The 23,292-nt window shown below is 36.9% G+C and overlaps 1 protein-coding gene across 6 annotated transcripts in view; it reads right to left on the bottom strand.

Moving 5' to 3' along the window:
• The window catches only part of CEP162 (centrosomal protein 162), a 41,825-nt gene extending 25,161 nt beyond the window's left edge, over window positions 1-16,664 (bottom strand). Inside the window, exons 1-9 of one of the 6 annotated variants that reach the window (XM_034408919.3) lie at window positions 16,458-16,664; window positions 12,669-12,778; window positions 10,877-11,000; window positions 8,694-8,816; window positions 7,172-7,321; window positions 6,415-6,601; window positions 5,308-5,375; window positions 1,693-1,775; window positions 194-221 (exon numbers count right to left, since the gene is read on the bottom strand). In XM_034408919.3, the coding sequence (XP_034264810.2) occupies window positions 194-221; window positions 1,693-1,775; window positions 5,308-5,375; window positions 6,415-6,601; window positions 7,172-7,321; window positions 8,694-8,816; window positions 10,877-11,000; window positions 12,669-12,728 (823 nt within the window). In that variant the 5' untranslated portion in view covers window positions 12,729-12,778; window positions 16,458-16,664. Of the gene's footprint in view, window positions 1-193; window positions 222-1,692; window positions 1,776-5,307; window positions 5,376-6,414; window positions 6,602-7,171; window positions 7,322-8,392; window positions 8,817-10,876; window positions 11,001-12,668; window positions 12,779-16,303 lie in introns of all 6 variants that reach the window. The other 5 variants (XM_034408918.3, XM_034408920.3, XM_087882545.1 and 2 more) reach the window with 5 other exon arrangements.
• Window positions 16,665-23,292: the final 6,628 nt, after the last annotated feature.

The following is a 23,292-nucleotide window of genomic DNA, read 5'->3' on the forward strand; positions in this document are numbered from 1 at the left end:
AAATCTATAAAATCTTTCTTTTTGCAGTTACAGTGACTGATATGAGTACTGTTGACATACTATTGACATCAAAGTATTCCTGTATTATTTTATTTCATGGGGGAGCCCATTATGTTTGAATATTTATCTCCCAAATTCAGGAAGATCAAACTCATTTTATAATATATAATTTCATATTATATGAATTTCATACCTTTGGCCAGCATGCCTGTCCTTTCCTCCTAGAAAATAAAATAATATATATATATATAAATTTAATACTTGTAAAAAATTATTTTGAATATGAAATAGGAAATTTTCCTGAAATAATTTATCATTTTACAACTTAAAATTTTGATATTTTTCACTTACATAAAATATTTCACTTACACAAAATTTAAGTAGCATCAAGTCAAAAGATACACACTACTGAAAATCGTAGTTAAAAAAAATAAATCAAAATCTGAATAATACTTTAAGGAAATAATAATTGAAAGCATTTAATACATGTGCAAATCATTCCAATCATTGTGCCTTTCTCCTCAAAATTCTGTTCTGGGCATAAGAATTCTAATGTATGCATTGATTTCCAATAGCCAAATGGTTAAGAGCCATGGTGGCGCAGTGATTAGAACGCAGTATTGGCTCAAGGTTGACTCAGCCTTCCATCCTTTCTAAGGTAGGTAAATTGAGGACCCAGTTGTGGGGGCAATAAGCTGACTTTGTATAAATATACAAAAGGATGAAGGCTTTTGCTTAGCGCATTGTAAGCCGCCCTGAGTCTCCGGAGAAGGGCGGCATATAAATCAATTTTTTTTTTTTAAAAAAAAAAGCACAATGGAGTAATATATAAGTTTAAATGCTATTGCTATTCCTTGAATGATTTTGGTGAAGAAAACTGATTAATACATTTAGTGCTTTTAAAATGGCCCTTTTACTGAACAGAATGCTTCATCTGCGCTGGAAATATATCAATCAGAGTACACATGAAAATACAAATCAGAGAAGATGGCTAGGAATACAAGAAAACTTAGATGGTAATATTTTATACTATTGGATTAGAATGTATTATTTATTTGCAATCCTGTACATACCAGTTCGTTCATTTTTTAGGAGTTTCATACATGAAGTTTAATGATGTACAGACTGATAATATCATTATAATATCATTTAAATATTAGAATCCTGACTCAGCTTTTATTAAATCAGGAACATATGCCTTTGGAAATAATATCCCTTGCTCTATCATTATAGGATCCTGTGATTCCCAAATCTGTTTTAAAAATCTATTAAAAACTGTATGTATGTCTCAAGAGAGTTATGTTTGGCATCAAGATCTTTAATCATATCATTATTGTTATGTGATTTTGGCATTGATGCTGAGCCCTTATTGTTCTTTTATCCTTCCAATAGTTTTGCTTTATAGTGGTAATCTATCTTTTTATAATTCCAGAAGTATAAATTGCCTGAAGAGCTCTGAACATAATTAGATGCCAGATATGAAATGTTACAAGCTATATGTATCTTCAGGAACAAAACCAATAAATGCATTAAAAGTCAACTGTATGGCACATTTCTATCTTTGAACATTTGGGGTTTCTATTTTAGACAGCATTGTAAATAACTAGGTAAGCCGAGTCGGATAAAACACTGAAACCACAAAATTTAGAATGCTTAAAATAGGAAGTGATTGTACTTATCACAAATGCTCACAGTATCTTCAGACTTGACCTCCTGTTCAGCTTTGTTGTCTTCATTACACTCTGAATTTTCCTCAAAATCCTCACTATAATCACCTGAGTGTTTGGAGGAAAGTCTGTGTTTAGTTCTTCAAAAGAAATAAGAGAAACAATGCCATTTTCCTTTCCAAGGATCCATTTCATTCTTTTATTGGATCAGATCAAACAGTTGAGAAAACTTTCAATTATAGCTTAATGTTCTTCTTCCAGTACAGGGCTGTCAAACTCCCGGCCTGCGGGCTGGATGCATCATGCGCTGGCCATGCCCACGCCTGGTTTAGCGAAGGGGAAAAAAGTCCTGATATATTACGTGATGCTGCCATGACGACGTGAGTTTGACACCCCTGTTCCAGTAGAATAGCCAGCTATGTAATTGTGCTTATAAATTGAATAATGTTACAGGAATAAGAGAAATGTGCTGTTTCTCACTGAATGGTAATGGTACAAGCAAACATTAAGATATGGTTTAAATTCTTTCTATTTAAACTGTGTCCAGTTCTGACTTAAAAGTATATATGCAGATACTGAAAACAACAACAACAACAACAACAACAACAACAATAATAATTTTATTTCTATACCGCCCTTCTCCCGAAGGACTCAGGGCAGTGTACAGCCTATTTAAAAACACAGACAAAACAGCAGTTAAAAATTAAAATGATTAAATAGATTTGGCTCAATTTAAAACCCCAGAAATTTAAAATACCCCAATTTAAAATTATTATGTTGATAGGCCAGCCTGGCGGAACAGGGTCTTCAGTGCGCAGCGAAACACCCGGAGGTCGGAGATCTTACGTATTTCCGGGGGCAGTTCATTCCACAGGGCTGGGGCTCCCACAGAGAAGGCCCTCCCCCTGGGTGTCGCCAGCCGACATAACTTGGCCGATGGCACCCTGAGGAGACCCTCTCTGTGGGAGCGAACTGGCCGGTGGGAGGCTATTGGTGGCAGAAGACGGTCTCGAAGGTACCCGGATCCTATGCCATGGAGCGCTTTAAAGGTGGTAACCAACACCTTGAATCGCACCCGGAAGACCACTGGGAGCCAGTGCAGTTCGCGCAGGAGGGGTGTCACGTGGGCACGAGTTGCGCCCATAACCACCCGCGCGGCCGCATTCTGGACCAGTGTGCTCTTCAAGAGGAGCCTCATGTAGAGAGCATTATAATAGTCCAACCGGGAGGTAACAAGGGCGTGAGTGACCGTGCGCAGGGCGTCCCGGTCCAGAAAGGGCTGCAACTGGCGAATCAGGCGAACCTGATAAAAGGCCCCCCTGGCCACGGCCGTCATATGCTCTTCTAAAGACAGCCGTGCGTCCAGGAGGACACCCAGATTGCGAGCCCTCTCTGTGGGGGGCAAAGATTCACCCCCAATAGTCAGCGATGGCACCTGCTGACTATATCGTGGCGTCGGAAGCCACAGCCACTCGGTCTTGGTGGGGTTGAGTCTGAGCCTGTTCCTCCCCATCCAGACCCGCACGGCCTCCAGGCAGCGAGACATCACATCAAGGGCATCGTTGGGGTGGTCTGGGGTGGAGATGTACAAACCTATTCTACAATTACTGGTTGCATAAAGTCTTCAAATTCTGTTGCAATGTAAAAGAATCCTTGGAACAGACCAGTGGTGGGATTCAATTTTTTAAACAACCGGTTCTGTGGGTGTGGCTTAGTTGGGGGTGTGGCTTGGTGGTCATGTGACCAGGTGGGAGTGGCTAGCTGGTCATGTGACCGGGTGGGCGTGGCTATGTGCATAGGTCGGACTACTCAGAGGGCTGAAAAAAGTCATTTCTGACCAATCCTCGCACTTTTGACCGGTCCTTGCACTTATGACCATCCTCAAATTTATGCCCGTTGCGGCATTCTTAACAACCGTGTCAGTCATTTCACCACTACTTCTCTTCACCACGGTGACAAGATAGGGCGCAAAATGTAAAATGTGAGGACAGTCGTAAGTTCGAGGACTGGTCAAAAGTGCGAGGACCAGTCAAAAATCACTTTTTCAGCCCTCTGAGTAGTCCATATGCACAAAAGGATACAGCAATAGAGAGGGATGAAGGAAGGAGAAGAGAGATGGAAGAAGGAAGGAGAGAGAGGGAAGGAAGAGAAGAGGAGAAGGAGAAAGGAAGAGGAAGTAGGGAGGAGAAGAAGAGGGGGGGAAGAGAAAGTAAGAAGGAAAGAAAAGAGAGAGGTGGTAGGTTTGAGGAGAAAGATTGCTGTACAATAAAAAAGATGAAAGGGAAGAAAGGCAACCCCAAACAAATATAAAGATATTAAGATAAAGAATGAATTGTTAAACTTTAAAGAATAAAAGAGAACAAATATGAATAAATAGCAATAATTAGAAACACACATACAAACATACAATTTATTTTCTTTGAACAGAGTATTTGGCCGGTTCACAAATTTAAACAGTGTTTAGTCATTTCAATTAAATTTACAATTTCTATATTTCCTTTTTGCCATATTTATTCCTCATCTATTTTTTTTAAAAAAACCAATATTACCCTTCATCCTCATCTCTAATCTTAATCAAATTCAATCTTTCCCTTCTATTCTATATTATACCCCTTCCCATTGTCATCTATTTTTATATCCATCCTCACATGGTTAATTATGTAATATTACAGTTGTTTAATACAAATTCAACATTTTAATATAAATCAATTAGTTATATAACTATCTTTTTTGTATATTAATCAATATGAACGTGAATATTCCAATTATTTCCATGCAATCCAATTTCTTACAAATCAATTAATTATATTTACCAATAATAATAAACCAAATAATTTCCCCCATATATTCCTCCAAACCACAACTTAACCATTTCTGCTTTCAACACAATATACAATTAATAGTATCTCAATTATTACAATTCCCTAGTTAAATAGAGCTTTTTTTCTTTTGTGTGTTAAAATCTTGAACTCTCCTCTTTTGCCCTAAATTTCCCATTGTTTGCACCTACCTTTTTTGGTGAGCAAAAAGGAAAAGAAATCTCTCCCTGCCTCATTTTGTCACGTTGCAGCAAAGAGCCTGCTTTACTTTCAGTTTCGTTTTTTCAGCATAGATAGGGGGAAAAAAATCTGCTCCAGCACTCTTTGCAGCTAGCAACAGAGCCCTGAGAGCAAATCAACTGAGAGTCGGGAGGCCAATCTAATCAACTTGTGCTAATTAACCTATGCTGAAGCTGAAAGGGGCTGCAAGGCCAATAAAATTACAAAAAAACACCAAACCATTTGTTAAATTGCTGCCTCACCCACCACTATTTATTGGCAATAAACAGTGGTGCGGAGGGGCGGGGCAAGGGGCGGGGTGAGCCAGCAATTTAACAAATGGTTTGGCCAAACCGCCTAGAACCGGCAGAATCCCACCACTGGATCAGACTCAATGGCCTAATGGCAACAATATTTTCTTATTTGTCTCAAGTAACTCTGGACTTATGAGGAACTGCCCTTTAAATTAATGTAACATCTCATGACTGCCTTTCATGATTCTATACGATGAAATAATAAATTGACAATATCCTTTGGAAAACAATACCATGTAAGTAAATAATCATTAAACGTAGGTTATTAAGCAAATGGTTTGAAATTACCAGATTTTTCATGACTCATACATTCACTGTCATTTTCTTCTTTTGTCTGTTTCACTTGAGGCTGGTTGCTGCAAAATATTAGGAATGACAAAATATTTTTCTCTTTACACTTGAGGATATTCATTCTAACGCTATGCTGTTCTAACAGCAAAAATATTTCTTTTAACCACCCCCAAATTTTTCCTAAGCAACTAAAGGCAGGCAGGATGGGTGGAAGTAGTCTGTGAATATCCATATCCAAAGAAGATTTTAAAATACAGAATCTGTATTTTTTTAAAAAAAAAGAATCTATAATCACCAATTTTGCTTTACTTATATTTATAGATATACAATTGAAAAATATTTTAGCCCATTAAGGCTTATAATGAAAATTATATACATATTTATATATAAATCATAAAATTATAATGAAAATTCCTTTACTAATAAAGACTAAATCCCAGTCTAGTCCAGTATTCAATTACTATTGTATTGCTCCTAGATTGTATCTGCATTAATCCTAGTTTGGACCTAAGAAAAATACTGTAAAAATATGGATGGCCACTGAATATTTATTTAGTCACCCATTTTACCACAGGGTAACTCTGGGTGGCTTATAATCATAAAAGCTAAATATACAAGCCAATTAAATACGGGGAGGGAGCAGGATGGGGGGAGGTGGATCTGTAGTAATTGATCAACCACCTCCACTATGATGTTTCCCCATTGGAGCCCCAAGCTAGTTGGTAGAGCTAGACCTTTAGGCTCTTACGAAAGGTTAGGAGGGTTGGATATTTTTCAATTTATCTATGTCTTATTTTTGTTAATATTGAGAGGTGAACATTTTCATAAATGAACAGAATCACAAATGGTAAGCAATTTTTCTACGGTAGTCTATCCATAAATATCTGTTTGCTTCCCCTTTACAATCTCACTTTCCTGTTCGGCTTCCTTTTGTTATCCATACCGTGTCATTTTCTACTCTACAACTTCCACCCTACTTTTCAATGCTACAAAACAGTATGAATATTTATTTAGCACAATTTGTTTTCACAATGTTTCATTGTTATATTTCCAAACTACTGCAATTCAACATGTAGCTACCATTGTTATCTTTGTTTACTTTACCATAAAAATGTGTGCAGGATTTCAGAATTATTAGAATCTAGTTCCTTATTTAATTTTGAGTAGTCTATGGTAGAGGATGCTCCTTTCTCAAGGTCAGCAAAAAACTTCTCCTTTTCTTCTTCTTCTTCCAAAGTATCCAATCCATCTCCCAAAATATTCTCACTGGGTCCCAAAGCAACAACTGAATCTAAATGATAAAAGTATCAGAATATAGATAACCATATGAGTTTATACCTTAGTACTGTAACTGCCAAATGACATTCAGACGTTTTAAATAAGAAAACAGGAATATTAGCATATGGTTCTAAATTCCCATTTGTTTAAACATAGGAAGTAAATTCAAGACTACAAAGGAATGTGTGGGCAGACTGGTTCCCAGTGGGGAAAAAAAGAAAAAAAGGGGAAAAAAGAAACATGCTTTGTCTTTGTATAGCAGGAGTGTTTTGTGAGCTCATATGGTTTGAATGAACTATCGGACTGGGGCAATTATATAACTAGTACAGAAACCTAAAGCCCATGTATTTTCTAGAGCTGAGTTGTAAAACACTCCTTGAATCAATCACAGTGCGTTTTAAATCGTGGCACCAGGGTAAAAATAAATATATAACATTTTGAAGTGACCATTTCATTTCTTCAGAACTATGCAACATAAAAACCACTTTAAAAAATAACTAGTCTATGCTTGCAATATATTAGTTAGCAAATTCTTAAAATATAGTATAGTAAAAGAGACGTTTAATGTCAGAAGCACTTTTACCATTGGATTCCAAACTATCTTTGCTTAAAGAGACAGAAACACCATGAAGCTGCGGGAGCTGGAGGTCTTCTCCAAAATCTTCATCTACTTCCTCAATAGAAGGAGAAAGCTTCTGTGTTTTCAGAAAGCTTTTGCTGGTGTCAAGTATACCTTAAAACATAGCCGGGGGAAGGGGAATGAATATTGATAAATCTATATTCAAACACAGAAATATATTGAATGATGGGTTCAAGTACTTTGCCTATTTAAAATTTCCATTTTCAAAGCAGTTTACATATTGCATTTGATCTAAAAAGCTACCCAAGAATTGTGATGTGAAAAATCATATTCCCAATGTATGCTTTCCACAGAACACTTTGGATTTTTATGGCAATTACATTCATCAACATAACAAAATGATAATCCTATTTTCTAGATTACTGTTAACAAACGAACATCCAGTTCTCATTTGTTTCATTGATAATTTAAAAAACAAAAACTAGATTCACACTACAAAACCTAGGATCTACTTATCTTATAAATTTAATTGTATTTAAGGATACATTATGTTACTGAAAAATATTTCATATTTAAATAGTTCCATAAAACAGATTTAACTACAAAACAGAATTTTTTTAAAGGTTGGATTATATAGTATATATATATATATGTGTGTGTGTGTGTGTGTGTGTGTGTGTGTGTGTGTGTAGTTTTGAACTGAATGCAAGCTCTCTGCAGTACAGAGAGAATAATTCTTTAGCTGCTCAATGAATCCTAAATATACAAACAAATAAATCACTTTTATAAATATAACTGGAATATAATTTTGCTAAAGATTATTCACCAAAATATTTCAACATAAATATCAATAAATTTTGCAACAGATAGTCAATCATTTAGATGAAGAACCAACATCAACTTTATATAATATACACAGCTTCTTTATAGGACTAGTTTTAAAAATGTAGCCTTTACAACATGGGCTCTCACTTGACTGACTGGCCATCAAAGAAATCAGATTTCTCATATACTTGTCATTAGCTTAATTTGAATCACAGCAGGATTGTTGTAATTTTTCAAAATGGCGCATTTAAACATTAACTTAAATTATATTGGAAAGTCCTTTAAAAATGGCTTATTACATGGCTTTTGATTCAAAACCAATTTGTAGAATTAAATATTTCATAAAAACACAGGAACTGTCCACCTAGCTCTTTACTGACTGTTTTAGAAAAGTCTCACCTAAAAAGCAGTCCAGGAGTAAATATGATTGAATACCCTAATTCATAGTGATTCAATAGATTTTCAGATTAAAAATATTTTCAATTCTGCTTCTAGATGACATAGGTTAACTAATCTTATATATATGCAAATTAGCATTTTAGCAAGTTCACTCCCCTTGAGATTATAAATGGCAAGGACTCACTTGAGCAGAAAAATTAGTAACAAAGTAAAAGCATAGTTACTAGAAATAAATTAATTTTGAGTCACAACACATCACAGCTAACATTGGCATTTATAAACAGGAAATTTAATCCAGTACCAGGCTCATTATCTGAAAATGATACCCTCTTTTCACAATCTTCAGCCACTGCATCTTTTCTCCCAGTAAGTTTCTTCTCATTCCCTTTTGATAAACTTTTGATAAACTTGCTCTTTTTTGGAACTTTAGAAATTCAAGAAAATAACAGAAAAGATTGCAACTGTGAGTGAAAAGTAAAATCAAACCACCAAGAATAAAAAAAGCAGAGTGCAGAGAGTGTCAATTTCTAGACATGCCATGTATGAAAGTTTGGAATCAGAAACTATTTTCATTTAAAAATAATAGCATCCAAGAGTACTATTTGCTCTAATCATTTGCTCTAACTAATAATATATGGGAGAATTTCCTCAAACTATAGAAAACACTGCTAAATCGAAGAAGAGAAATTGCAGTGCACTAGCAAGCATGCATGTAGGTGGTTTTGTTTGTTTTATTTAGAGTTGCATTTTCAGTTAAATGTTGCAAATCTAACTTTGCTCAAGTAACAATAAAATAACAAAAATCATAAATTTCTACTTCTAAGCATTATTTCATTTGACCACATTTCTGGATAGTTTACTTTCTTTTTCTTATAACTGAGGTAACGCCTTAACAAACATTTCAAGATAAACAATCTATTTTGAATTATACACAGCTTATATATTGCCTATTTTTGAAATTGCTGCATGAAGTGTCATGTTTCTCAAATAATAATATCAATATTAATAACAATAACAATAACAATAATAATACTGTGTTCCCCCGAAAATAAGACCCTGTCTTATATTTTTTTGAATCCCAAAATAAGTGCTTATTTTCGAGGAGATCATATTATTTTGGGGTGCATGGAGCAAGATGGGGTTCCTCTTGCCATCTTATCTGATTTCCAGCTCTGGGTTTAAATATTTTCAGGGAGGGCTTATTTTCAGGGGGAGACTTATTTTCAGGGAAACAGGGTAATAATAATAATTTCTTCAGCAAAAAAATCCCAGAAGCATTAATATTAAACAAGCATTTTGATTCTCAGACTGTGTATTCCAAAAACTTTAATTGCTATAATTGAATTAACGTAGCATTGAAAATCTCAAATTTACAAATCACATAATAACAATCTAAAATCTGTATAAACTTACATAATGTATAAACTTACATAATGGGATTCCAAAAACTGTTGAGGTAAATCCTGCTCCCACTGGCATAAGTGTAATAATTTATCCTTTCCACTCTAGTCCCCTGCTCTCCCAAGATGTCTGGACTTATACAGGGAAGGACATTTGGTAAAAAATAATCTCTCTGTTTATTGTGGATCAGAGAGTCTTCCATTTGCAGAATTGCAAATCTAGATCCCGCTTACTAAAAATAAGGCTAAACAACTGAATTTGCTTTTATCATCTCATTGCTAAATATTTTTTCTTGTACTTTTCATCAGAAAGAAGAATACTTCAAAGTATCTGTTTTGAAATGGTAGCTTAAGAGCTATAAATATTATAATGGGTTTTTTTTCCTTTACAAATGTTTTATATTAAAAACAGGGCACTGAATTAGGAATTTTCACTGCAAACTTAACTCTTCACAAAACTGAAATATTTTGCAGTTCATTAAGCTTTACTACTATCTACCAAATTTTATCCAATAGTGATCATATTATTTGTTTTTCACCCATTTCAGAAAGTATATTGATTTTCACATTGCTTCTTTCAACTAAGTTTCTTTAGAGGACATGCAACAGAATAAATGATTTATAATTAAAGTAAAATGTTATATAAAAATCCCAAACTACATTATTATAAGACAGTGCCGTATGACAGATGAAGAAATTTGCCAGATCCACTATTTGGGTATTTAGTTGGAAAGAATACTCTAAGTGTTCCTGTACAATGTGCTTTACAGTTTAATAGTTAATTTCTCAATGAACACATGTAGCACCTTAACAATACGATCCTTTGAATATTTATTTCATATGAATAAAATTCATCTTGAATTAATCCACTTCAGATTGAAATCATGTTCATTGAAGATAATTTACATGCAGGTCTAGTATGAGTTGTTATGTATCCTACTTCTCAGGCTAGGCCTGAGAGACAATTACTGATCCAAAATTTACACACACCGTCATGTATATATAGACACAAATAAGAGTACAAAAGTGATTCACTGACACCTTGTGGCAGAGATGTTACATAGAATAAATTTCAGTACAATACCTTCATCTGAATCATCTTCTGTTATCCACCATGGCACAGGATGCTTTTTATTTTTAGACTGCTCAACCAATTCAGGAATAACATTTTGATTTTGTTCATTTCCAAGTGAATCATCTGAAAGAGACTGAATAAAAAGAGAGTCAATTTGCTGTTACTATTTATTATTGCATCATTTTTATGAGCCAACCATGTTAAAGCATATTTACTGTCACTGATTTTAAGGAGGGTTAACTCTGTGCTTAAAATACAGTGGTTCTTAAAATAAAATTTTGCACCGAACATGTCCGTAATAAATTGTTGGAGGAGCAGGTCACATTTTTATGATAAAGTGTAGTATTTATACGATGCTACTAGCTATTCCTCCAACAGTATTTAGCCTACAGTTTCATCTCTGATTGTTTTCCAGATTCTATTTTAGATCATTTTCATTTCCAGCAATAGAGAACATGTGTGGTTCCTCTTCAAGCCACACTTTTTTTGTGTGCAAGGAAAAAAAAAAAGATGCAAGAAAACATCTTTACAGTTTTTCTGGAATACAGATCATGCATTGTCTGAGAGCACAGGAGATAAAATTTGCAGGGCAGAAGGGGTATTATAACTGAAAATTATTGGACTATATCTGCGGAAATTCAACATTTTGGGGCAACGTATTTTTATTTCTCCCTAGTTTTTGTCATGTTCATCAAATTAACAGTTATGTATGCCAATTATCAGACTTCCCAATCACTAGAGTTCCCGAAGAGCACAGAATATCCTTATAGAATCCTTAAAGATCTCTATGTGTACATCATGAAGATTAATGTCTCCAGAGCAACACAAGTGTATTTTTACTTTAAATTTTATGTAAGTGAATCCACTCATAGGAATTATAAAAATAATTCTTCTGATAAGCCATGCAGTTTAATATGTTCTTCTTTCCCAACACTGGAAGAATCAAAGTAGCAGCCAATCTAATTTGAAACACACTTTGATATTAAAACTTGTACTCTGATCTGTTTTGGTTTAGTGCTTGTAGCAGAACTATTCCTGGAAGATTTTTTTCAAAGCAAAGACACAAATGGCCAGGACAAATTAATCCTTAATGTAAGTGAATTTTTTATTACTAATCAAAATAAGCCATTTCAAATAGAGTACAAGCTTGAATATATAATGTAATAATATAACATAATATAACATACCGGTAATAGAATAGAATAGAATAGAATAGAATAGAATAGAATAGAATAGAATAGAATAGAATAGAATAGAATAGAATAGAATACATAATAGTATATTACATATATATACTATTATATAATAGATAATAAAAAAGCAATGGAGATTATATGGCAGAATGATTGAACTCTTATAATAACTTTTTGTTCACATGTACTGTATGAATATATAGGAGCAAGGGTTTATCTAATGGAGCTTCAGCTTATCCCACATGATTTGTCTGGAGCTGGAATCAAAGGCATACTTGAAATTTATAAATGCCTAATACAGCACTGCTTAGGATTCTCTAGAGCAATGGCTGCAACCTTTTGGGCACCAGGGACCGGGGGGTGGAGGGTGGGGGAAGGGGCATGGTTTTGCATGCTACCTATATCCCGTGCTTGCGCAGATGAAGCTTTGCTCGCTTGTGCAGCCCAGTTCCAGATAGGCCGTGGGCCAGGGATTGGGGACCCCTGCTTTAATACTAATTAATATAAATATGAGTTGATGTCAGGATAAGACATTTAACAATATTATAGAAAAGAGCACAATATTCTACTGTTACACTGAAAACAGACAAATAAAAATATATCTGTACCTCTTTTAAAAACTGCTCAAACTTTTCATCTATATCTTTAATTGAAAACCGGTGAGCCATAGTTAGCAATAGAGTTCAACTTCTCAAGTCACTGGAGTGATCAACAGATCCTAAAATGAAAAAGGAGCATGTAATTATTGTGGCCAGAATTTTTAATTTATTACTTTCTATGCTTACATTATAAAACTTCACTTAGCCTATAATGAGGGTGGACTATACATTTTTCCCAATGCATCACCAAATTTAAGCTCCTGTTGCGTTGAGGCAAGGAATGAAAAATCCATATAATAATCTTAAAACACTCTTAAACTATAACTGTTTCAACAACCTCCAAAGAAACATCCTAATTTAAATTGGTACTTTGTTTACATGCATGATGTGGCATTTTGCACTGATGGTGCTTCCATTATAGCTCTCAATTTATCTATTAAAAATGCTTACTATTCATCTTTCTCTCTTCTTCTTCCACATAGATAACCACATATGGTAGATAGTTAGCCTAATTGTTTTTGTAATATGTATAGATATAGCCATTTTGTATATTGTTATACAACAATATACAGGTGGACCTCTACTTACGACCACAATTGAGCCTAAATTTTTTGTTGTTAAGTGAGTTTTGCCCCATTTCTTGCCCCAGTTGTTAAATGAATCACTGCAGTTGATAAGTTAGTAACCTGGTTGTTAAGTGAATCTGGCTTGTCAGAAGGTTGCAAAAGGTGATCACATGACCCCGGGACACAGCAATGGTTATAAGTATGAACCAGTTGCTAAGCATCTGAATTTTGATCACATGATCATGGGGATGCTTCAAAGTTCGTGTGAAAAATGTTCATAAGTCACTTTTTTCAGCGCTGATGTAACTTTGAAGGGTCACTCAATGAACTGTTGTAAGTCGAGGACTATCTGTACAGGCTTGTAAGGCTGTTGGTTTTCCAGCTGATAAGCCCATCGTCTTAACCGCTAAGCCATGTGTCGCCCTATAGATATAGCCATTTTGTATATTATGTTATATATTCAGTGTTAATTGAAAACAGCCTTCAAATCAGTTTTTGGGGAGTTATGAATAGAATGATTCCTACATTTTAATTCTGTAATAACAGAATAGACCTTCTTCTGCGACAGCCCCTCCCCAGTTCTCTTCCAAAGCTGTTCTGTATTTTGAGACACCTTCAAAATGGTGGTGGGAATATGGCTGTAGGGTGAAGTGATATCTGTATCCTTTCTACCATCTGGAGCACTGAATTCCATCTATTTACTTACAAGCAATTATGCAAGAGACACAACCATTGAATTAATACCAGTTCACAAAGACCTTAGTTTTGAGATGGACTATACAGTCCTTGCGATGTGGACATGTGTTTTATTAATATTACTCATTAAAAATACTAATGGACTCAAATAAACTGTCAAAATGAATTACAACCAGAAAACCATTGGCTTCAATACATATTTTAAAAACATTCGTTATGCTGGTTTCTAAATGCTATTATTTCAAAATATTATGCTATTTGTCTCTCCTTAGTTTTAAATATACCATTTTCATATGTTTCTGTACAGACATCAATAAAATATTTTTACACCAAATTTAAATAAAAATATTATTGACTCATGCTAACCAGACAATGATCCAATTCTATATTTCAACACAAGTGGACAGCCACATTACAAAAGACTTCGTTGAAATAATTCAAAATCCATCAATTGTGTACACTCTGTTAATAAAAAAGAAAGTATTTGCAGAATAATTTCTAATATAAAGAAATGTTTTAAGTTCTTTAGGTATAGCAACCAAGTGCAAAAAATATTTATATTCCATTATTTTCTTAGTAATTCCTAACACCAAACTAACCCATATTCTGACCTACCAATTCTGTGATCTTTATGTCATAATGCATCCAACAACTGTACCTAATTTAATATTCTGCATGGAACAGTTAAGCAAGACCAGGCCTGATTAGTACAGCACTTGGACGGAAGACCATCAGGAAACACTAGGCTACACTAGGAAAATTGTATGGTTTCATATTGTTGCAAAGAAACCATGGCTGAATGGCAGGAGTCAAACTCAAATGGAGTAAGACTGTATTTTAATCAATTTCATTAGATTTGCATCCTGCCTTTTATACTGTAAAGGAGCTCAAGGCAGCATATAGAGTGCTTCTTCCTAATATTTTGCCCCACTATCACCCCCTTATGAGGTAGATTGGATTTAAGAGGGAATAATTGGCTCAAAGTCACCCAGGAAGCTTATGGCCGAGTGTGATATAGAGCCTGGGTCTCCCAAGGTCTCCAATACTTTAATCACTACATCTATCAGCCTCATTACATTTACAAACTTCAAATTTATCTATGTCTGATTGCAATTTAAATACGACAAGGAGCAAGACCCATAGAATCCAGCGGTATTAAATAAGCACAGTTTGGATCACATTATCTATCTTTCCTACTTTCTACCAGTTTAGACAGATTATTTCAGAACTCGTCAATGTGTCTTTCTTGCATTTTAGCATTTTCAGTGAAAACCACTACCATGAGATTAGACTGTTGGTCCATTGACTTCAGGTCATTATCAAAATACTCTGCTAGCCACCAAGCTCGATAGGTAATATAGGTAGTCCTCAACTTACGATCACAATTGAGCCCAAAATTTATGTTGCTAAGTGAGAAATTGGTTAAGTGGGTTTTGCCCCATTTTACAACTTTCCTTGCCACATTTGTTAAGTGAATCTGGCTTTTCCCACTGACTTTGCTTGCCTGAAGGTTGCAAAAGGGGATCACCCAGGGGTGAAATTCAGCCGATTCCTACCAGTTCGCGCGATACGGTAAGGCCGACTGCGCAAAGCCCCGCCCATGTCCCTTTTTTGTGATGATTTTCAGCCTCTGAGCATGCGCAGAAGGCTTTGCACACACACATTTACGAACCGGTAGGGAAGGTAAGTGAATTTCATCCCTGGGATCACCAGACCTCGGGATGCTGCAACCCGTCATAAATATGAGTCGGTTGTCAAGCTTCCGAATATCAATCACGGGACGATGGGGACGCTACAACGGTCGTTAAGTGTGAAAAACAGTCGCAAGCCGCTCTTTTCAACGCCGTTGTAAACTTTGAACGGTCACTAAACGAACTGTTGCGAGTCGAAGAAGACTACCTGTACTGAACCCTTCACTTGTCTTTCAGCCTTATAAACCCCAAAGGTTTTTCAGGACCCTTTCAGAAGGCTTTTTAATTGACCCTTTTGCTCAAGGCAACCTCCACGCAGGAAATCCGAGCATCGCCATTCAACAATGGGATACTTAAAACCCGAGGCAAGAGATGCAAAGTTAAGGATGAGCAAACAATTTCGGGTCGCTTTTCGGTTGACTTCAAGGCAGCCCTGATGAACAGCTCTCTCTGCTCAGATAGGGCGGCAAAAATATCGGCGATCTTTAGGGGATAGTAAAGAATTGGAGGGTCCTCTCTCCCTCTCTCTCTGCTAAACCCCCCCCCCCCTTATGCTATTGCAGGTCCGCTACACCCCCTGCACGTCCATTTCTTCTGGGAGCATCCATTGGGAGGGGGGAGTCGGGATCTGGAAGCCACTCGAATCTCGTTTCGCGAAAGCGGGGATCGCAACTAGCAGGGAATTAATTACCCCTCGATCAACCCCTTCTTCAGGCCTTCCTACCGAGGGCTAAGGGGACGTAGAGAGAGCCACGCCGCTCCGGCCCCCGCGCAGTTGCTGCGCCAGCCGCCCCTTCAGGAGGCGATGAGGCGAAGAAGGAGGTCAGGGCGCCGACTAAGTTCACCTGTCGGAGGAGGAAGAATCGGCGAAGGTAGAAGCCGTTAGACTGAGGAAAGTTCCGGGCATCAGTGGAGGGGGGGGGTGTAACCTAGGTAACCAGCTGAACCCGTGCGGCCGCCGTAGCGCAAAAAAAAAAAAAAAAAACCCAGCGCTCAGTGCTGTCACAGGTTACGTGCCGGTGACGTAGACACGGAACGCCGAGAAGGATTACGAAAAAAAAAAAGGCTACTTTTCCGTCTCTTCCCCCGTGGTCACGTGATGCAAACAGAACTCCCGTGTACCTAAAAGGGCGGGAGGAGGTTTGATTGGGTGGCGATGAAAGCGGGTATTGAAGCGGGTTTTGCTTCAACCCGGGGATTTTGCGCCTTGATACTTTTCCATTTGAAGGGAGAAATGGCTCCGAACTTCGCCGGCTTTTCGGCGGCAGGACCATTACCTTCTCTGGGACTCATACCAGAAAACGCCGCAGAGGCAAAGGCAGAGCAAGTTGCTAGTCCTCTGGGCCAGGAGTCTCCAACCTTAGCAACTTTAAGCCTGAAGGACTTCAACTCCCAGAATTCCCCAGCTTTGTTTTGCTGGCTGGGGAATTCTGGGAGTTGAAGTCCTCCAGGCTTAAAGTTGCTAAGGTTGGAGACTCCTGCTCTGGGCGGCTCGTAATCGAGAGGCTGGCCCTAAGGACGGAGAAAGCCGCCCTATCAGGATCCTGACCTAGTCCCCAAAACTGGACTGCAAAAATCCGGATGATCGTAAAAAGTCGTGGATGGCCAAGAGGAAGTTTCCCCGCGTCTTTTTTTTTCCCGATCATCCGGATTTTTGCAGCCCAGTTTTGGGGACAAGCCCAGGATCCAGATAGGGCGGCTTTCCTGTCCTTAGGGTCAACCTCTTGATGCCGTTCAGATGACTGAATTTATTTTAAGCTTCTGAGATTGCTTGGTGATAAAAAAAGTTACCTGTGAATCCGAAAGGTGGTTTTTCAGGAGGCAACTGGACTTTCGTGTTTGTCTTTGAAGACATTTTGCTTCTCATCCAAGGAACTGGATTCTGATACTGAAGAAGCTTCTTGGATGAGAAGCAAAACGTCTTCAAAGACAAACAAGAAAGTCCAGTTGCCTCCTGAAAAAGCACTTTTGGGACAACCATGACCTGGATGACTGAGAATCTCTACAGACTTTTAACTACCTGTGAAGTTATGCCTTGTCCTAAATATGTCGGCTCTGTATAGTATTTTGTTTGTGTGCAAAAGGTGGTGACATCAAAGCTAGAGGGGGATCATGTAGACTTCTGATTCCCTCTCAGGGCCAGAATCCAGTTTAAAGCATCCCTGACATGGTTTGGGAAGAAGCAGTAACTAGTGTTATCCATACGGAGTTAAAACATTCAGCTCACAGAAGCTTTCAATGCAAGTGATCTGCAGAAGAGGAAACCACTGGTTTGGGGCATTGTATGAATCCTGCCGTTGTAAATAATTTATGGTTCAGTGTGCTATTAGTTTCAAAGCTAAGGATGCCCCCTTTTTTTCCCCTGGCCAAATTCAGAAGCATATTATGCTACTTATGTTTTGCAATTTTGGCAGATGGGTCCTGGAGTCTACAATAAAGTGGTTCAGGATTGTCTGCAAGATTTGTATTGGTTACTTCTCGAGTACAGTGAAAGAAGTTGCCTGTATCTCCTTGCTTGCTGTCTTTGCTAGATGATGTAACATACAGTTGGTCATGAAAAGGGAATTTTAACTTTAACAGATATAGTCTGAGAGAGCAAGCGTATGAATTGAAAGTGAATAAAACAGAAATGTTCTTTAAAAGGTCAGTGGGCAGTAGCATGTCACTGGGTGTTCCAGAGACTGATAATTGTTTATTAAATATCTACTATTTCCTAAACTGTAACACCATTCAGAGGCACGATGTGTAAATGCAGGAATGAGATACTTTTTGCTGCATTGCATATTAAGCAGATAGAGACAGCTGTATGGATACTCTACTTATAGCACAGTGGGTTCAGAGAACAGTTCCCCCCCATCTCTTAAAGAGCAGGGAAAAAGAGACCAACTTATAATCAGTGAGTTGATTTTTCTTCCTTAAAAAAGTAATCTAAAAGAAAACTCCCCTTACAAATCCTGATATATGGAAATAAGGAAACCTGTTCTCTAAATGTTTAACAACATGCACTTAAGCCCCCAGATTGTATAAATAGGAACAAATGACACAAAGGCAATGGAGTTGCATAATATTTCTCTCTACCTTTAGTTTAAAACAAAAGTTTGTCTTAATTGTGCCATTCTGACCTCAAGTATTTGGAGCTAGAACATTCCAGGGGATTTGAGCAATTTCTTAAAACATTCCAAGACAGTACTGTTTATAGGTTAGGCTATTTACCTGGTTATCTTTGCTAAAATTAACATTATTACATCCTAAATGGCTCAGGAGAGACAGAACAAAATTGGAGGATGAAAAACTCAACTTGTGCCATCTTTCTCTACTTACACTTAATCACAGTGCAAACTTACTCTGGAAACATCTTTTTTTCCCCTCCCATTTTCCTGTGGCATTGCTTTCATCTCAAAATATTATTTCATAGATCATATGGAGTGGTCAGTGGTAGATAAAATCAGAAAGCTTATTGACTGTTTCAGGCTGATTTTTCAGGCTCCCTTCTGAATGATTCTTGAGTGTTCTTATCTGTTGCAATTTTCCTATTGTTTCCTTAAGGAGCTGGCTTACTTGCCGAAGTTTGAAATAGTAGAACAGGCCTAAATAATAGAACTCTTCCCCCGCTTACTTCTTGAACAGAGCATGTGCATCTGGAAATGATCACGTCTCTATAAAGGAAGAAAAAGAAAAGGGGTGGACGTTATAATCAGGATTGTTGCTTGTGATTCAGCTCCCTTTGTAACTCCAATCTGTTTAATTTTTGTTTTTGTTTTACTTACTGTACTCCATTTGGGCACCTATAGAATGGGATACTGGAAGACAAGGACAGGAAGGAAGCTAGAGAAGATAGGCAAAGTCCTATAGCCAGAACTGCAACCATTCCTCCTGCAGTGCCTTGTTTGATGTTCAGAACAAGAAGGTCAGCAATACTGGAAGAATCAACCAGCTGCTGTTTATCATTCACTGCACAAGCGAAATCAGGACAGCATCACTGGCAGTGAGTCAAAATAGAAGACCATAAAGGCAAGATAGGAATCAGCGGTGAAGAAGCATTTTTCATACTGGTATCATTTTCTGCTGATGGATGGTTAAAACTTTAGCTTCGCCACAGGCAAAGGCTCTTAGTATGTACATTAGGGATTTGTTTCTTGCAACAAACGGGAGGATACGCTTAAAACAGCAAGTGAGAAGAAAAGATTAAAGCTAATGTATGGATATCTTGTTTATTTCCAAGCCTGATGTAAATGGTGTGGGTTTTTCAGTAGGCGAGCATGTAGAACTGTGCATACAGGCTACTACAAAAAAATCCTATTAATGCATCTGCAATTTCTATGTAGACATTTCCTCCCCTTTGTTTATATTCTGGATTATCAGAAATGCCTTCTAAAATAGACTACTTAGAGATATTTTGCCTGTTGGACTCTTTAGCACCCTAACTATTGGGTGTGCCAAATTCAAAAATATTCTGAATAGATTACGGGAACTAAATATATAGAAAATAACTGAATTTTCTTGTCCATGGCTACCCTGTACTATCCTGGCTTATAGTGGATAATAAAATGAAAGTATGTGTGTGTGTGTGTGTGTGTGAGAGAGAGAGAGAGAGGGGGGGGGGTAGGTTCTACAAATCCCAAGGAGGATAACCATCTGTTGCTACTACACTAAATCTCTTGATCTTTTGATGTTTTATTGAGCAGAACAAGTGGCGGCAGCACCTAATCAAATATGACTAATTTTGAAAAAAGTTAAGAAGGGTTAGATTTGGCTAATATTTGGATGAAAGATCAGCAGACACTCTCAGGGTTGAAGGTTAGTTTGGGAAGTCAACAAAACATCCCGCAATAAGAGAACGAAAAACCATTTCCATATTGTTGCCAATACTAATATGCCTATATACTCACTAGGAGTTAAGCTTAAGGGGTCTCCACTTTTTTTATGAATATGTTTTAACATTTTTGCAGGATTTCAGTGCAAAGAAAATAAAGATCCTAGCTTCCTTGGTCACATCAGCTTTCAACTAGGTTCAGAACAAAAGCAGGGTATGCGTGTTACATGGCAAAGTACTCGTTATATGAGGATCATTTGGCTTTAGGAATTCTGCACCACTCACTGTTCAGTAAAACTATTTTGCTGAAGAAAACAAGTTCTTATTTATGTTTCTGAGTTCTTGATTTTTCTCATATGAAAATATCAAGATATTTATAAGCTAATCAAACTACGCTTGGTTTTGAAGATTTTTTTTTCATTTTCTTTGTCTTAATTGTTAAGATTTACATTGTTTCCCAGCTTTACTTATTAAAGTATACAGATTAGTAGGCTTTTTAAAAAAATAAGAGGAACATATGTAGAATCAAAGGGCAAAATATGATTTTTATATAATACGGTCCAAGTTTGAGCCATATTCAAAGAGGCATTAGCCAAACTACCAGATGTGAATCTGTGCTTCCATGAGACTATGCATTAATTAGATTACACTGAAAGAAATTCATATATTTTTAATATATGCTACATATTGACTATATTAAAAAAATTGATGGATCCAGGGCAAATAAATAACATAAAAGTGACAAGGGATCTGCCTATACGACCTTATTGTCCTCTGCCTATGTAGTATGCTGAATAAATAAAGAGTAGAAAGTTCAGGAGCATCCTATTATCCTATTCATTCATACTCAATACAAGAAATATGGAGCAACTATTAAATTGTTATTTTAAAAAATCTCTTATAGTAAAGCTTTTGAATGCAAGAGCTCACTATAAATTGTTTCATCCAGATAACAATTCTTATCATCTTTTTCCAGAATGCTATACAAATGCCTTTCATTCTTTTAGCTGATCAACATATTTGGATATTTTTTTAAAAAAACAATGATTTTGATAGATTGAGTGATAGGTTAATTAAATTTATATAACCTCCCATGTCATGATAAATGACTGGGCAGCATACAGTATAAAAACTAATACAAACTAAACTTAAAGCAAAAAGTGTAGTAAGAAATAATAAAAATTGCAAGAAGAAAAAAAATGAATATGATAAAGAAGTATATAAAGAAGTGATTTCTAACCATCCTTACAACAAGAATAGCCAAATTTAATTCTTCATCCCCTATAAGATTATAAACTTTCCCACATCTATAAGAGAATCCATAAAACATCCAACTTTTTGTAAAGCCAATAAAACATTTTTTCAGGTTGTTCTCTTGATTTGTCATTTGTATTTTCCCTTTAATTGATAAAACTTCATCCAGTTTCTTTCGTATACCCAATAAAGCATCCTTTTCCAGATCGTTCTCCTGGTCTGTCCTTTATAGTTCTACTTTTTCTGTCTTGTCAGCAAAATTTGCTCCTGTCATTCCTTCATAGACATCTTTTGGATGTAATCTGTCCATGGAATCAGACACATTATTGACACTGTTGATATTGTAGCTATTAAATTTATGGCTCAGTTTTTCAAAGATCCCCTTTAATAGTTCCAATGTTGTTGTTTTTCTTACTATTTAGAATTTTTAGTCCCCTCTAGTGTCAGTTTCTAAAATCCTAAAGTTGCTTATTTTTCTTACAAGCCAAGACAGCCAGAGTAACTCTGGTTCCCATGAGAAGCTATTTCTATTTTATAGTTCATTCCAAAATTTTACAGTAAAAGTCAATATTCCTAATTTAACTAGACCCTTAATTTGTTTGTAACTTCCTTAAATCAAAATTTTATTTAGCTTTCTGCTGTTTATTTGAAATTCTTTAAGTTATTAAGCTTGTAATTGGTTTTCCTTTTTTTTCAGTGTGGAAGCTGAACTCGCCCAGTGATTTTTCAAATGTGTAATTCCGAAGATCTCTTATAGCTTTAGGATGGTTAACAGGCAATTTCCAAAAGTAATCAGAGTGAAGCTTGCAAACTTAGTGTCTTTTAAAGGCTCTGCCACAATTTTGAGCAAGGTGGCTAATTCTTTTGTCTCCTGGTGCTCAAACCTGAAGAAGACTGCTGTCATGACTCCTTATGAAAAGCAGCATTTGGGACATCTTCTGTCCTCTCTTTATCCAGAGAAGTTCTGAAGAAGTGATCTACTCACTGGTTCCTTAGTCTTTGTAGAGGTCTCCAAACTCTGTAACTTTAAGACTGGTGGACTTCCAACTCCCAGAATTCTTCAACTGGCCATGCTGTCTGGGGAATTCTGGGGGTTGAAGTCCACCAGTCTTAAAGTTGCCAAGTTTGAAGATCCCTTGCCTCTGTTGTTGGCTCCACGTTCATGGAAATGTCTTCAGTTCGCCAAGCCATCCCTGGAAGTCCCAGTCATATTTGGAATATGGAGGTCATGTGTATGCCTGGCTATTGTGGAGTAAGGAGCTTATCCAAAATGGCTCCGTTAGTGTTGTGGCCCGCCAGCTGCCTGTGCGGCTTGTGGCTGATCCCAACGAGGAGGAGGCTGGTGTGGTGTTGCACCAGCAGCCTGTGCAGCCGGCGCTCGCGTCGGACAGCGAGGAGGCTGAAGAGGATGTGGTGCCAGAGGCAGAGACTCAGCCAGGGCCTTCAGAACCTCCAGAGGCTCCTTCAAGTGTAGACAGTAAAGTGGAGGAGCCTCTCCTCAATGCTTGAGCACGCAAGGGCTGCCAAAAGGCAGGAGTGGCTACTCAGGAGAGGAGGTCTCCTCGAGAGTAAGGCTTGCGGCTAATTGGCCACTCCCTTAGCCTATTTAAGTC

The sequence above is a fragment of the Pantherophis guttatus genome, chromosome 1 (genome assembly GCF_059756535.1).
Source record: "Pantherophis guttatus breed Tessera chromosome 1, ASM5975653v1, whole genome shotgun sequence".
Lineage (NCBI taxonomy): Eukaryota > Metazoa > Chordata > Lepidosauria > Squamata > Colubridae > Pantherophis > Pantherophis guttatus.